Raw genomic sequence first — 15,000 nt, forward strand, 5'->3', positions numbered from 1 at the left:
TCTGAATTTGAGTATGAAACTCTGTTCCTTCCGTTTCCGTATTTGCCGTTCATTGACGAATCAGTAATGGGATTGCCCAGGGATAGATTGGCCTAATATACATAGCAGTGTGCCTCGAATGTGTTCTCGAAGCAGCCGACAGGGAAATGTCATTTTCCCCCCAATGCAAAGTGCTCCGCAGTGTTTGCAGATGGTTCAATATATGAGGTTGGAAGAAGTACAGCAGACGCTTTGGGTACTGTGTTACTGTGAATTATGCCAAGTGTTGGTTGAAGTGTTGCTAAGAGGAACAGTTGTTGCATCTTCGAGGAGTCCATTTAAAAGTACTTGGTTGTGTTTGGCTAGGTGCTATAAGACTTCTAACGATGGGGTTCCTTTTTTGAAGGTGAGGAGAAGTGGTACAGGCAAGATCGGAGCGGCTGAGGTAATTTGGAAAAAAGTAAGATTCGGAAGTTGTGAATGTGTGCCACAAAAGGTGAATGGATGGGTGGAAAGTGAGGGACAATGGAATCTGGGAGTGCGTAAAGAAGATCGAAAAGCGGTCGTGCGCTCAGTGGTCTTGACCCGTCAGAATGTGGGGGCCACAAGAGAGTATTTCTGTTAACTATTTATTAGTGAATACACCTGCATATTCAAAGAAGCGGAAGGGACAAATTCGGAATCATGTCGCTTAATGGGTTTTAACGGACATTTTCCTTCTACTCCAACGCCACTTCTGTGCGTTTGTGTGTTTGCGTGTGTGTGTGTGTTCCGCATGCACGCGTGCATATGTGTGTGTAAGAGTGTTTATGTAGGTATATGTATATCTTTTGTAGTTATAGTAACCAAGACTCTATACGGATATTTTACTTGAGGGGCCAAAAGACAGAAGTATTGCATAATGGTATAAAATAAAATACAATAATAAAAAAAATTGTAAAAATACAAAACTGTCAATGAATGGAAGGGGACGTTTTTAATCATATAAGGAACTGAACCCCAAGAGGTATTTCTTGATGCGAACTCATGTGGTGAAACATTTTGGAAAACACACGCACTGGTTCTATTTCCCTTTATTGTTTGTAAATTAGTCATTTGATCAACCAACTAATCGATTTCTTGCTTAATCGGTCGGTTAAACAATCGATTAGTTGTTTTGTTTAGTTGCTAATTCAACTGATCGATTGTTTAACCGACTGACTGAGCAAGCGTTCGATTAGTAGACTGGTTAAATTACTAATCAGCTGATTAATAATAAAGAAGTGAAATCGAACTAGTGTGTGTGTTTATTAGTGGCCTAATGACCCTCCCAAAATACAACAAAACTAACTCCTTCGATTTTTAGAATTTAAACGTGAGAATATTCTTGTAATTGCAGTTGATTATCACCTCATTTCATTCATTTTGAAAGTTGTGTACTGGAAAGCAAAATTTCAACTACCTTGGAAGAGGTGGGAGAGTAGAAATTGAATGTAGGACAGTATGTGGATGTTGTGTTTGTGTCTTGTTGTTGGGACGGGGAAGCCTTGATGGGATGCATTATTTTGGATAGAATTTGGTAGCAGAACCGGTTGGCGTTTCGGGGATTGTCTTGTTGGCTGTGTTCCTGTTGAGGTTTTTATTGCTATTGTTATCGACAGTAGTTCGATAGATAAAGCAATTAAGGATATAAACACAGAGAAATCGCATCACCACACCCAGCCCATCAGGAATCACCGTTAAGATGCTTAAAATATCTGGCGGAAACGGATATAGCATAATCACCCGTATAGTTAATCAAGGGAGTCATACTAAATGACTGGTGTAGCAGTCAAAGGCAAAGGTGGTGCCTTAGGCAAAAAAATTCAGAAGTATCAAATTGCTGGATTACCTTGTGAAAGTTATAGAGAGGGTCGTAGCTCAACTAATTAAGAAGAGATTTAACCTCGATGAAATGTAATTTTGTTTTGTGCCAGAGTGAAGTATTACTTCTGTAGTTGCCAGCACCCACACCATCATCTATCATCTATCCATCATCAATCTATCATGGCGAATGCCGGACAGAGAGGTCACACAGGAGAGCTAGGAAGAAGGGGAGATAATAAAGTACTGGTGATCCCAAAACGAAGGTGTGCGTGCGTGTGTATAAGAGAGCATGTATGTGTGTGTGGAAGAGGGCTGGTGACCTTGACGTGTGCGTGTGAGCATGTGTAGGTGTGTTGATGATGGTATGGGTAAGGCAACTGCAGAAGCATTTAGCCAAAAATAAACCTCTGTACGTACCTCTTGTCGATAAGGTGAAATCCTTTGACTAAATCCCCTGCTCCCTTATCTGGTGGTCAATGCAAAAACTGGGGATAAATGAGTGGTCAGTGAAAGCTGTACAAGCCATGTACAGGGATGCTGTCAATAAGGTGAGTATAGCAATGAATTTAATGTACAAGTAGGAGTTCACCAAGGATCAGTTCTCAGACCCCTTTTGTTTATCATGGTCCTCCGAGCTTATAACAGGAACTTAAGACTGGTTGGCCTTGGGAGCTCCTCTACGCCGATGAAGGCTTAAAGGGAAATTATTCTTGCTAGGATTTGATCCTAGAATGTAAAGGAATGTGATAAAAATAACACAAGACCACAACACATATATATTACTTGTTTCAGTCATTAGGTTGCGGCCATGCCGGGGCACCACCTTGAAGAATTTTTAGTCGAACGACTTACTTTTAAGCCTGGTACATATTGTATCAGTCACTTTTGCCGAACCGCTAAGTTACGGGGACGTAACCACACCATCACTGGTTGTCAAGCGGTAGTGGGGGAGGCACAAACACAGACACAAAGACACACACACGTATATAATAATATACATATATACGACGGGCTTCTTTCAGTTTCCGTCTACCAAATCCACTCAAAAGGCTTTGGTTAACCTGACGCTATAATAAAAGACATTTGCCCAAGATGCTACACATTGAGACTGAACCCTGAACCAGGTAGCTGGGAAGCAAGCTTCCTACCACACAGCCTCGCCTGCTCCTATATATAATATATTCCAGTACCCTACCAGTTATGTCGTTCCATTGTCTTATAATTCTATTAATAGTAATAATAATAATATCTTACAGCTAATGGATTGGGTCATAAACTTTCGAAGAAGGATGCAGCCAAAAGATGAAAGGTAAATTTAACCTGAGATTTGAACAGAGGTATAAATAAACATTGCAAAACATTTTCCGGTTGTTCCTTTGATTTCACTAATCTAAAAACCCTGATGTTGCGCTTCTTATGCCCTTTTGAAAAATAATTTCTGAGCAAAGCACCAGGCCTCTGATATTTCTTTTTTTTTTTTTTTAAAAAGCCGAAACTATGACGTGGAACTTTATTCGGAATGGAATCCAAATTGCTTTAGTTAAACTTGCCCACCGTGCAGTTCGCGTCATAAATTTTAAATCTCAAGTCAATTCGAATAAGGGCCAATGAGTAACTTCGAAAACATCAACGCAGAACTTGCTCAATACCACATATTTGCTTGTCAGTTGTTTGACCTTAACCAGTTGAGCATGTCCCTTAGTGGCTGACAATATGTGCATCTCTGATCACGAGCAGGAGTAGCGGCAAAGCATCATAACCATGTATTGAGAGGAATTCTTTGGGGTTTGAATAATTTACCTCTGGAAACATGGGTGTTTCGTTCAATATCTTTAAACGACTCTTATCCTTTTGAGCGGGATAGGCTACACGACCTGAAGAAAATTCTAACTAGATCCACCTACAAGGCCATGCACTGTTTATTTTAATATGAGATCATTATTATATCGTGCGCAAGTGGTTGTGGTGCATGTGCCGGCTAGTCAAGATGGGTATACTGGGCTTCGTATTTTTTACCCCAGTGTCACTTTGTTGGCATGTACTGTTGATGATTGGCTGATGAAAGGAACACTAAAAAAGAAACCGAGTGCACTATACTGGCAGCACAGGACCAAGCTGTGGCCACAAACTGGAGGGTCAACTTGAGGAATGAGCAAGTGTCTCCGCTGTGCCGCATCTGCAATAGAGTGGTTGAAACCATTGCCCATATCATGAACGAATGCCTTAGACTTGCTCAAAACAACTATAATTTGTGGCGACACGATAAGGTAGCGAAAGTGCTACACTGGAAACTGTGCGAAAAGTGGGGGCTAGAGAGAAACAAGACGTGCTATGGGCACAAACCGCAGAGAATGACAGAGTCAGAGACTAGCGAAATCCTCTGGGATTTCTCAATCCAAACTGATCAGGTGCTAGAGCATAACAGACCAGACCTGGTGTTGGTGGACAAGGTGCACCACATATGCTATATAGTTGACGTTGCATGCCCCTTTGACCCACGAATAGTCAAGAAAGAAGGCGAAAATATAGATAGATACAATCCTATTAAGTAATAAATAGCCCGGCTATGGAAAATGAAGAAGGTGGAGATAGTGTCAATTATTGTTGGGTCCTTGGGAACAGTAGCAGAAGGCATCAAGAGGAGTATAAAGGAAATTGGAATAGAGCGGCCAGCAGAACTGTTACAGAGGGTTTACCTCCTTGGCACGGCCAGAATAACTAGGAAAGTATTAGATAGATGAAAAGAACGAATAGCATGGTATCGTAGGCTGCAGGTTGTAAGCCATCGATGCATGCCAGACTCCAGGAACTCCAACAAAACCGTGATAAGAGAAAATAATAATAATAATAATAATAATAATAATAATAATAATATAATAATAATAATAATAATAATAATAATAATAATAATTATCATTATTATTATTATTATTATTGAGTGAGAGAGCAGTTCATGCCATCAAAGTGACACTGGGGTAAAATATACGAAGCCCAATATACCCATCATGACTACCCGTCTGATAAAGGTACACCAGGCACATGCATCACAACCATATGTGCGCGACATGGTGATCTCATATCAAGATAAACAGCACATGACCTTGCAGGTAGGGCCAGTTAGAATTTTCTTCAGGTTGAGTAGCCCATCCCGCTCAAACGGTCCTGAATAAGGGTTGTTTAAGGATGTTGAAAGAACCACCCATGTTTCCAGAGGTGAACTATTCAAACCCCAAAGAATCCCTCTCAACACATGGCTATGATGCTCCCCCACTACTTCTGCTCGTGATCAGAGATGCACATATCGTCAGCACTAGGGACATGCTCAACTGGTTAAGGTCAAACAACTGACAAGCAAATCTGTGGTATTGAGCAGAATATTTGCTGTAGCCATCTTTTATACCAAGACAAAACAATGTACATGATAACACTTCCAATCAGTTAAGATCAGAAGCCATGAGAGCCACTGCCTGGTACTGCATCAGGGCATATATTATTATTATTATTATTATTATTATTATTATTATTATTATTATTATTATTATTTATTATTATTATTATTATTATTATTATTATTATTATTATTATTATTATATATTATTATTATTATTATTATTATTATTATATTATTATTATTATTATTATTATTATTCGTCGTCGTCCTGATGGGATGCACGTGTTAGTCCGCTCGTAAGTTTTTCCTCCAAAATTTTATTTCCAAAAGTTGTTAGTTGCTTATTTTGTTACTAAACGTTTTACTAAAGCACCAACTTTGCATAGGTGGGTCGCTTTGTGTTGTTAGTGCCCGCCCTAGGGTCTGTAATCTCAAAATAATTGTTTCATGGCTGACCAAGCTGGAGCGCTTACTCTTCTGCTTTCTGTGGAAGGGTCGTGTTCCACTCGTCAGAAGGTCCATCTGCTGTCAGCAGCCGCGCATGCCGTGGTTAATGATGCGCAGATTTGCGCTGAGGCTGCAGCATCTCCGGCACTTTCTTAACAGTGAACAGGTGTGGCCGCCGTTTGTCAAGCAGGATTTTTCGCAGCTCATCTCATTGAAAGAGCTACAGTCCTGGATCAAGCGTGAACCAAGAAAGGGCGCTTGAGACCTGGAGTGTCGGCACACGCTCACAGCTTTCTGTCAGCCGGGTAACGGGATTCTATAGGGGATTAGTGGCGGGTAACAGACGATGACGTCCTTGAGGAAACTCTGGGTGTCGGGAGGGATCAATTAAATGGTCTTTTCCTGAGAACTTTCGGGCCAGGGCCTATGGATAGTTCCAGAAATTCCTGGCCTGGCAGTGCTACCGGGAGCTCTACCGGTTCGAGACAAGCTCTACAGACACGGAAGTGCTGTCAGACGGACATTATATATATACATTTACAAAGTACAAAAAAGCGCGCACACACACACACACAGACACACACACACACACACACACACACACACACACACACACACATGATACCTACATATAAACATCAATTATGATCCTTTTCGGGAGTGTTGTATTCTTTTCCTCTGCTTTATCCCTTCTATTCCCAAGGGAGTTGTAGCTGCTTTTGGAACTGGGTAGCAAACTGTCTTTGAGATGAATAAATTGGCGTCGCTAACGTGGAAAAATTTATGTTATTTATCAAAAGAGAAAATACATTACATTTCTTTAAGAAGTCGAGATATGTTTCTATGTTTGAAGAGAGCCTCTTCAAGCAAGACTGTTGGGAGGTGAGACCCTTCCAGTATTGAGTGTCCCAAGCCCTTCGTAGCATGGGTCCGGAGCAATCGCACCCTTCGCCGCCTATAAATTCAGCCCTGCATTGAGCAGTGATTTAAATTCGAATATTCTATCAATACTTTCATTTCAACGTACAAAGCGGTCATCCAGATATCATTTCTAATTCTCTTATATATTGGTAAAAGGAGTATCCATATTTTTGAAGCGATACTTGATGTATTATCAATTCTAAATAATCTATAGCTAGGTTTGCAAAAACTGGGGCTGCTTTTATCCCCATCACAATTCAACTTTTCTGTTGGTAATAATTGGCATAAAACCAAAAGTAATTGTTCTGGAAGATAAATTTTAATGCTATAAATTCCTTGTCGATACACTTTGGTAATTCTTCTGGATAATTCTCCAACCAGAATTTGGTTGCTGTGTGGGATAGTCGTGTGGGATATCAATCAGCATACAGGCTCACAACATCAAAGAATAAGATAACTGTCTCTTTATTGATTGTTTTGGGGAGGTGGTTTAACATATTTAAATTGTCTCTAATGAAGCTTTTTATATATTTCAGAAAGGGTTTTAGTAGGATGTCGAGAAAATTGCTTAAGCAGTGAGTTTCACATGATGGGCCAGCTATGATAGGTCTTAATTATAAATCTCTTGGTGATTGGACGTTAATGCATATGTTTGATAATTCTTTCCAAGCTTCATGAATTTTTTTTTCTGAAATATTTGGTAAAGCTTAGAAAAGACTAGATTTTTATTTCAAATTTGTTATATGATCGATTTCTTTGTTTGTCAAACTTTTCCGTATAGGTGAAGTAAGGACGAACGATGTTTCATTATTTTCTATTTCATAGTCAAATGTAAATAATGTAAATAATATAAATAATGTACATAATTCCTCATCTCTTAAATATAGAACTGTATTCAAAATGTTATCACAAAAATCAACGAGTGCTTCATTCCTACCTTTAGATGGAAAAAAATTGCTTTTGTTTTTAACAAATGACTCATCATTGTTATTATATTTAAACAATGCTTCTGTAAGTCGCAAATTTCTGCAAAATTCCTTAATGTTGTCTACGGTTTCATTTTGCAGGAGGTCGAGGTAAATAGTAATTGTTTTTGCTTGTATGTTAATTTTTGTTATTGAAAAAGTTTTCTGCGATAAATTTAATACTTTGTATTTTCCTGTATGTTCCAACGTGTGTCCGTTTCTCTGGGTCAAGAAACGTTTGTTGTAATTGTTTTATTTATTTATTTATTTATTTATGCGCGATTTCTGTGACATATGTGCCCTTCCCCAGCTGGGCGGGATGCCATTTCTGTATGGGTTTTCATTCGTAATTTCTTTTTTATAAAAAGGGTTATTGGAACTGTATTCTGTTTTGAACTGAGTTTCATAATGCACTGTTGTATCCTCTTTGGGTTAACTATTGGTCAGTATATTAGTTGTTGAAGTTGAGAGAGCTTGGAACATAGTCAGGTGACAGGTACTTTTTTTTTCGAAGAAATTTTTCCTCAATATTGAAGGGAATATATTTCTTCAGAGTCATAAGTTTCTTTCCATAGTTTGAGAACGCTTTCCAAAAGATCTCCCTCGGTATCTTTAATGAATTCTATATGCATTTCTTCATCAATGGTTTTATAGTTTTGTTCATTGTTTGATTAGCTTAATTAATTAGCATGTTTGATTAGCTTAATTAATTCAATTTCTATTTTCTTCCTTAGTTGTCTTTATTGTTCAGGTATTTCTGGAATTAGTTTCATCTGGATTTTGAGAGGAAGAACTAATGGTGTTGAGTTCATCCATCGTTCATATATTTCTTGTTATTATTTTTAATTATGTTCCAAAATGTGAATTTTCTCACTTTTAATTTTTTGTTCCAAATATGGCTAATTCGGCTGTTAGTTAGATATGCTAATGCTGGTATAATTTTCATTATGTTTCATGTTTTTGGAATTTTTCTTTTTCAAATTATGTTTACAAAGATCAAATGTAAGGTTGTGCATAATTGATCCAAATTTTGACCAACCAGTTCCGAAGAATGTCTTCCTTCTTCACTTCCTTTTGCTTCTCGGGTATAGGGATTTAATTCATCGATTTTGTTCATTAGTGTGACCAGATCTGAGTTAATTTCTTTTAATTCCCTCAGAATGTCTTCGTTACTAATTTTATCCAATGTGTTACACACACACACACACACACACACGCACGCATATACACACAAACACACACACACACACACACACAACGGGATTCTTTCAGTTTCCATTCACTAAATCTCCTCACAAAGCTTTGATCTGCCCAGAACTCCAGTGCGAAACACTTGCCCAAAACGCCATGCAGAAGGATTGAACCCAAAACCATATATATGTAAAACAAGCTTCTTAACCACCCAGCCACGCACGTGCCCACGTGAAGATATGGGACCGAATATTATCAAAATTGAATCATAGATTCATTGGACACATGTCAAGATCAGTTAGGCACTGATATCGCCACCAGGATTGATATCCGCTCTTCATCCCCCATTGTTTTGACTCCTCACTAAAATCAGTCTGATTTCTATAAACAAAATCGTCCGCCGATGTAATAGGGCCGCCGGAGCTAGAGCGCCGCCCGAGTTATAGCACCGCCGGAGCTACAAATGCATGGACTCGCCATTACACTCTCACCATCTGAGTAATTCCTTCAATATGCGTTCACCATTTTTTTATCACCACGCACGCGCGCGAGCACAAAGATTGTGAAGTAAACCATGACATAATATACAGACATAAAACCAAAGACCGTCACAGATTCGTCATCGGTTCTCAAGTGAAAGCAAGTTCGCTTGAGGAGTAGAAGAAACGCAACACAAACACAAAATATAAAAGGCATAGATATTAAACGAGAATATTTTTAGATGGAATTTAAGTATGGAGATCGGCTTCCATAAATAACAATATCGTTTTATTAAACACGAAGTTACACCATGTTTATTGTGACGTTGCTCTTACGTCAAGGATATGGAATAGAAATAATGATTTCAGGAGATCTTTGATCGATTCTCTTCGTTCTTGTCATTCCTCATCTTCAACTAATTCTTTTTGAATTTGTCGTTCTTTATTTTCTACTAGTTTTACTAAAGGTATCGGCTACTAAACTCATTTTTTCTTTATTTTATCGTATTCTGTTTATGTATTTTCTCCGCTTGACGATTGTTTGTATGTATCGTAAGTTATTCATTTTAAATTATTCTCATTCTAGCCTGAAGTAATTTCACTTATTAAATACAATCATCATTTAAGTTTGAGGATTTTATTGGTCCGCGTTTACCAATAATCAATTTGGCAAGAGTTGAAAGTTGGTGCGCTATGAAGAGTGTAGCATTTCGTCCGTCTTTACGTTCTGAGTTCAAATTCTGCCGAGGTCGACTTTGCCTTTCATTCTTTTTGAGGTTGATAAAACAAGTACCAGTAAATCTGGAGGCACAATGGCCCAGTGGTTAGGGCAGCGGACTCGCGGTCGTAGGATCGCGGTTTCGATTCCCAAAGACCGGGCGTTGTGAGTGTTTATTGAGCGAAAACACCTAAAGCTCCACGAGGCTCCAGCAGGGATGGTGGTGATCCCTGCTGTACTCTTTCACCACAACTTTCTCTCACTCTTACTTCGTGTTTCTGTTGTACCTGTATTTCAAAGGGCCAGCCTTGTCACTCTCTGTGTCATGCTGAATATCCCCAAGAACTACGTTAAGGGTACACGTGTCTGTGGAGTGCTCAGCCACTTACACGTTAATTTCACGAGCAGGCTGTTCCGTTGATCGGATCAACCGGAACCCTCGTCGTCGTAACCGACGGAGTGCTTCCATCACCACTAGTAAAGCACTGGGGTTGATGTAATCGACTTACCCCCTCCCTTGAAATTGCTGGCCTTGTGCCGAAATTTGAATTCAATATCTAACGTAAATTAAAAAAAGCGTCCTGTTCTAAATGTTAAGTATTTCTTTTCAAAATGCATTTAGCTGATCTTTTTCTTCTGATTTTAATGATTTCTTTTAATTAATTATGAATGATTACGAATCCAGAATAGAGCGTGGTACGTTAGCGTGCTGTTCACTGCAGCATCCTTACTCTACGCTGTGAAATAATTATATCTGGATTAGGATTGAGTCTAGTGTTAAGAGACTGGGGTTAGGCTTACTGTTGAGGGTTAGGGTCAGATTACGGTTTAAGGTTGGGTTATAGTTAGCGTTAAGGGCTTAGGTTTAGGGTTAGAGTTTAGGGTTAAGGTTTAGGGTAGGGCTGGATTTAAGGTTAAGATTTAGGGTTAGGATTAAGGTTTAAGGTTAGGGTTTAAAGTAAGGGTTAGATTGTACGCTAAACTGAATGGCACAAAATAGAATCTACGTTATGAATAAATGAATGAAAGAGATACAAGTTATGCATGGCTGAAAGATGGTACATTCATTTTTAGATCAAAGAATTCAACCACACTACATAATGCCAGGTCCGAAATTTTTAGCTAATGCAAGCATATGAACAAATTTCTTTTGTTCAATTGGAGGATACCACACACTCCGGATTGAGTAGCTATATTATTCTTCGTTATATTATTCTATAACAGTTAGATTAATTACGATTTCTGCACACAAAGAGTATAACGATCTTAGTTTTCTCTCGTTCCACTTTTTACATCAACCTTCTTCGCATCTTTCCTCCTTTTATTTTCTCATATTTTCTCATCGACCCGCGTCCTGATTTCCAAATAGGTCTAACAGTATGCAACGAACCTGAAAGACTGCTCAAAGATATATGGCATGTCATACATATCTAACAAATTATTGTATCTCTACAACATGAAACTTTTAATAGATCTTTTCTAAATTCTGTGTATATTAAATAAATGGTAGTTATCTCGCATTGGGTAGATCACTATTATTTTTACCTTACCTATAACGAAACAGCAAATTATATATATCCATGCATACATGTATACACACACATATATATATAAGAAAAAATGGGGTTAAAAATCCTGGCAGATATCAATTAAGCACACACTATAAAGGAATAAGGATTTTTAAGGTGTGATCTACAATAAAGATATGGTTTCTTCGTGCATATATATATGTATATATATATACATATATATATATATATTATATATATATATATATATTATATATATATATATATATATATATATATATATATATAAAATATCTGGAACATTTATAGGATTTTCTAGTTTAATTGGATGCCTGCTACCCAAGAATCATGACTACTGTAGATAATTACGCTCAAAATCTGTTGGCAAAGTCGGATCTTGAAGCCTGTAAGTATCTTATTAAATATTTTTATTGCTTTATTTACATAGATTTATCGAATAAATAACAAGTGATGGAGGTTTGTTGAAACCAGAATAAACCTGTAAAACCAGCATAAGAGTAAATGATAATATTTTGACTTATTTAAATTTTGCACGTAATGTTTTTCTCTCCCACCATCTCTCTCTCTCTCTCTTTCTCTCTCTCCGAATTATCATCCATGAATTTGGAATCCAGAGACTTTCTTTTTATTAGTAAATTTGAAAAAAAAGGGGGCAGTGCTTATATTTCTCTTAGACCCATTCTAATATTGGTGAATAGGGGAAACTGGATGAGGCTAAATGTAGTTAAGATTCCGTTGAAACTGCCGATTCTCAATGCTGGAAGAAAAAATACATACCTATGGGTTCCAGGGGGACTCAATTTTAGCGGACGGGATCAAGGTAAAGTGTTTAGAATAGAGCAGAGTAAGAGAAAGAAAGACAGGTTATATTTTGAGACCGGTGGAATTTAACTCCGCTTCTGAATTCATCCACAGAAGAATGTGAACTCAATACTTCAATTGGCGAATCGCTTATGAAATTTGCAGTGGTAATTAATAATAAATAATTGCGCCCTTTTAAAGCCTAGCCAGGCTCATGAGCCCGGTTTCCTGGTTTCCATGGCGTATGTGTTTTCCAGCTGGACAGACGCCAGGCCATCGCAGCGTTACTCATTTTTGCCAGCTGAGTGGACTGGAGCAACGTGAAATGAAGTGTTTTGCTCAAGAACACAACGCGTCGCCCGGTCCAGGGTAATTACTGTTGTAATAAATCGCTTGTATCCCAGGACACTGGTTTACAACATGAAAGTTGAGTTTTGTGCCCCAAGGACACCATGCAATACCTGTGATAAAATATGAGCTGTTAATCCTGACTGAAGAACAAAATAGCTTACCTCCTGGGCACAACACAACCAAGCAAATATTTACTTAAAGCAGGTCTATGATTAATCGTGGAAATATTACTTTGTAGACATCGAAGAGGCATATGACCGTATGCTGTCGTAGGTTTTTCAGAACTTAGGGAGTACTGGGCAACGACTGGTTACCGTGAAGTTCTCTTGCAGTAAAAGGCTAATAGTGCTTTCAACCTGGGTGCTGGACTTCCGCAGGGCTTTGTATTGTCACCTCTCCTTTTCATAATTTTTATGAACTTTGATGAACGCGCACAGCCATAATGAAAGCGATATCACAATAAGTTGATGTATGACAGTAAGCTAATTCATGCACAAATGCGCCAGCTCCAGCATTCGATCCTCAGAAGAGAAGTTGGTCAAAGGAAGCTAAATATGCCTTCTTCACTTTGGTTTTGTGCTTATCCCTACCTATGGTCATAGATATTGGGTACATATTGAAAGAGTACGATTGCGCATGCAAATGTTTGATATGGGGTTCCTCTAAAGGGTTTCTGGAGTAATCTTACTCGACAGGGTGCATAACTTTGAGATCAGAGTCTCTCTCCAGGTCAACCTACTACATTTCCTTACTGAGAGGTCACAGATCCAGTACTAGAACGAATGATTAGAAAGTCAGAGGAAAGAATTGCAAGACAGATTCTTCAAGATGCGACAACCAGTAGAAAATCTGGGGCAGGACAAAAATGTAATGGTTGAATAATATCTAAAGTTTCAATAGGTCATGCTCGGAAATCCAATCACAAAGTCTAACGATGGCTATTTCTTGTAGGACCCTATGCAGGGGGTGCTTGATGACTACCTCCTCAACCCTCCCAGGAAATGTGAGAAGAGAAGATAAATGGATGTCCAGTGATCGATCAACTGATTCATTCGGTCTTTCACGTGAGATTGTAGAGATTGCACAAAGAGTAAATTTTATTGATATCTATAGAACCTTCAGTCCATTCTCTGACTGAAATTTGGGATAAAAAAGGATCTTAACATGTTCTAAGAAGCAAAAACAACTCCCAGATACATTTTAGGGTTAGCCAAAATAAAACATCTGCGAAATAATACTTTGGATTTTGCATGGTAAACAAAGTTTTACTCCTCTCGCTTTCTCTTCTATTCCCTTTCAGAATCTTAAACGAAGGCATGTTGATGGCGACCTGTAACGAAGAAGTACGAGAGTGCCTTCGCCAGCTCGATATACTGGTTGATAATCGAGAGCTTGACCTGAAGAAACAACTTGCTGATGTGTATAAGCACTTTAAAGCAATAACGAGACAATGTCATCAACAGGCTACAACCGTTAAGGAGAAATCTAAGCAGGTCTGTCACTTTCGTTACCAAAATTTCATCTATAAAGATTTTGTTGTCAATAAGTTGTTATACAGGCGCAGGAGTGGCTGTGTGGTAAGTAGCTTGCTTACCAACCACATGGTTCCGGGTTCATTCTCACTGCGTGGCGCACATGGGCAAGTGTCGTCTACTATAGCCTAGGGCCGACCAAAGCCTTGTGAGTGGATTTAGTAGACGGAAACTGAAAAGAAGCCCATCGTATATATGTATGTGTGTGTGTGTGTGTGTGTGTGTGTGTGTGTATGTGTGTGTGTGTGTGTGGTGTGTGTGTGTTTGTCCCCCCAACATTGCTTGATGCTGGTGTGTTTACGTTCCCCGTAACTTAGCGGTTCGGCAAAAGAGACCGATAGAATAAGTACTAAGCTTACAAAGAATAATCCTGGGGTCAATTTGCCCGACTAAAGGCGGTGCTCCAGCATGGCCGCAGTCAAATGACTGAAACAAGTAAAAGAGTAAAAGAGATATAACAACTCATAGATGTTGGGTACAAACTGAAAGAGTACAGTCACGAATACAAATGGCTGAAATGATGTTCCTCCGAAGGGTTTCCGAAATAGTTTTACTCTACAGGGTGCATAGCTTTGGGATCAGGGAATCTCTCCAAATGAAGCCACTACTTTTCCATACAAGGAGATCACAGTCCTGTACTACAGGCATGTGATTAGAAAGGCACAGGAAAAAATTGCTAGACAGGTTCTTCGGGATGCGGCATTCAGTAGAAGACCTAGGAGTGGAACAAAGAAAGAAAAGGCTGGAAAATGTCTAAAGTTTCAATTGGTCATTCATGGAAATCCAACCAGAACATCGAGCGAAAAAGAGCAATAGTTGAAGCTATATAA

The 15,000-nt window shown here is 38.7% G+C and overlaps 1 protein-coding gene across 1 annotated transcript in view; it reads left to right on the forward strand.

Moving 5' to 3' along the window:
- The window catches only part of LOC118767823 (RB1-inducible coiled-coil protein 1-like), a 39,387-nt gene extending 36,200 nt beyond the window's left edge, over nucleotides 1-3,187 (forward strand). The window contains exon 13 of the mRNA XM_036513089.1: nucleotides 3,081-3,187. Coding sequence (XP_036368982.1) covers nucleotides 3,081-3,084 — 4 coding nt within the window. The 3' untranslated portion in view covers nucleotides 3,085-3,187. The remainder of the gene's footprint in view (nucleotides 1-3,080) is intronic.
- Nucleotides 3,188-15,000: the final 11,813 nt, after the last annotated feature.

This window comes from Octopus sinensis, linkage group LG24 (genome assembly GCF_006345805.1).
Source record: "Octopus sinensis linkage group LG24, ASM634580v1, whole genome shotgun sequence".
Lineage (NCBI taxonomy): Eukaryota > Metazoa > Mollusca > Cephalopoda > Octopoda > Octopodidae > Octopus > Octopus sinensis.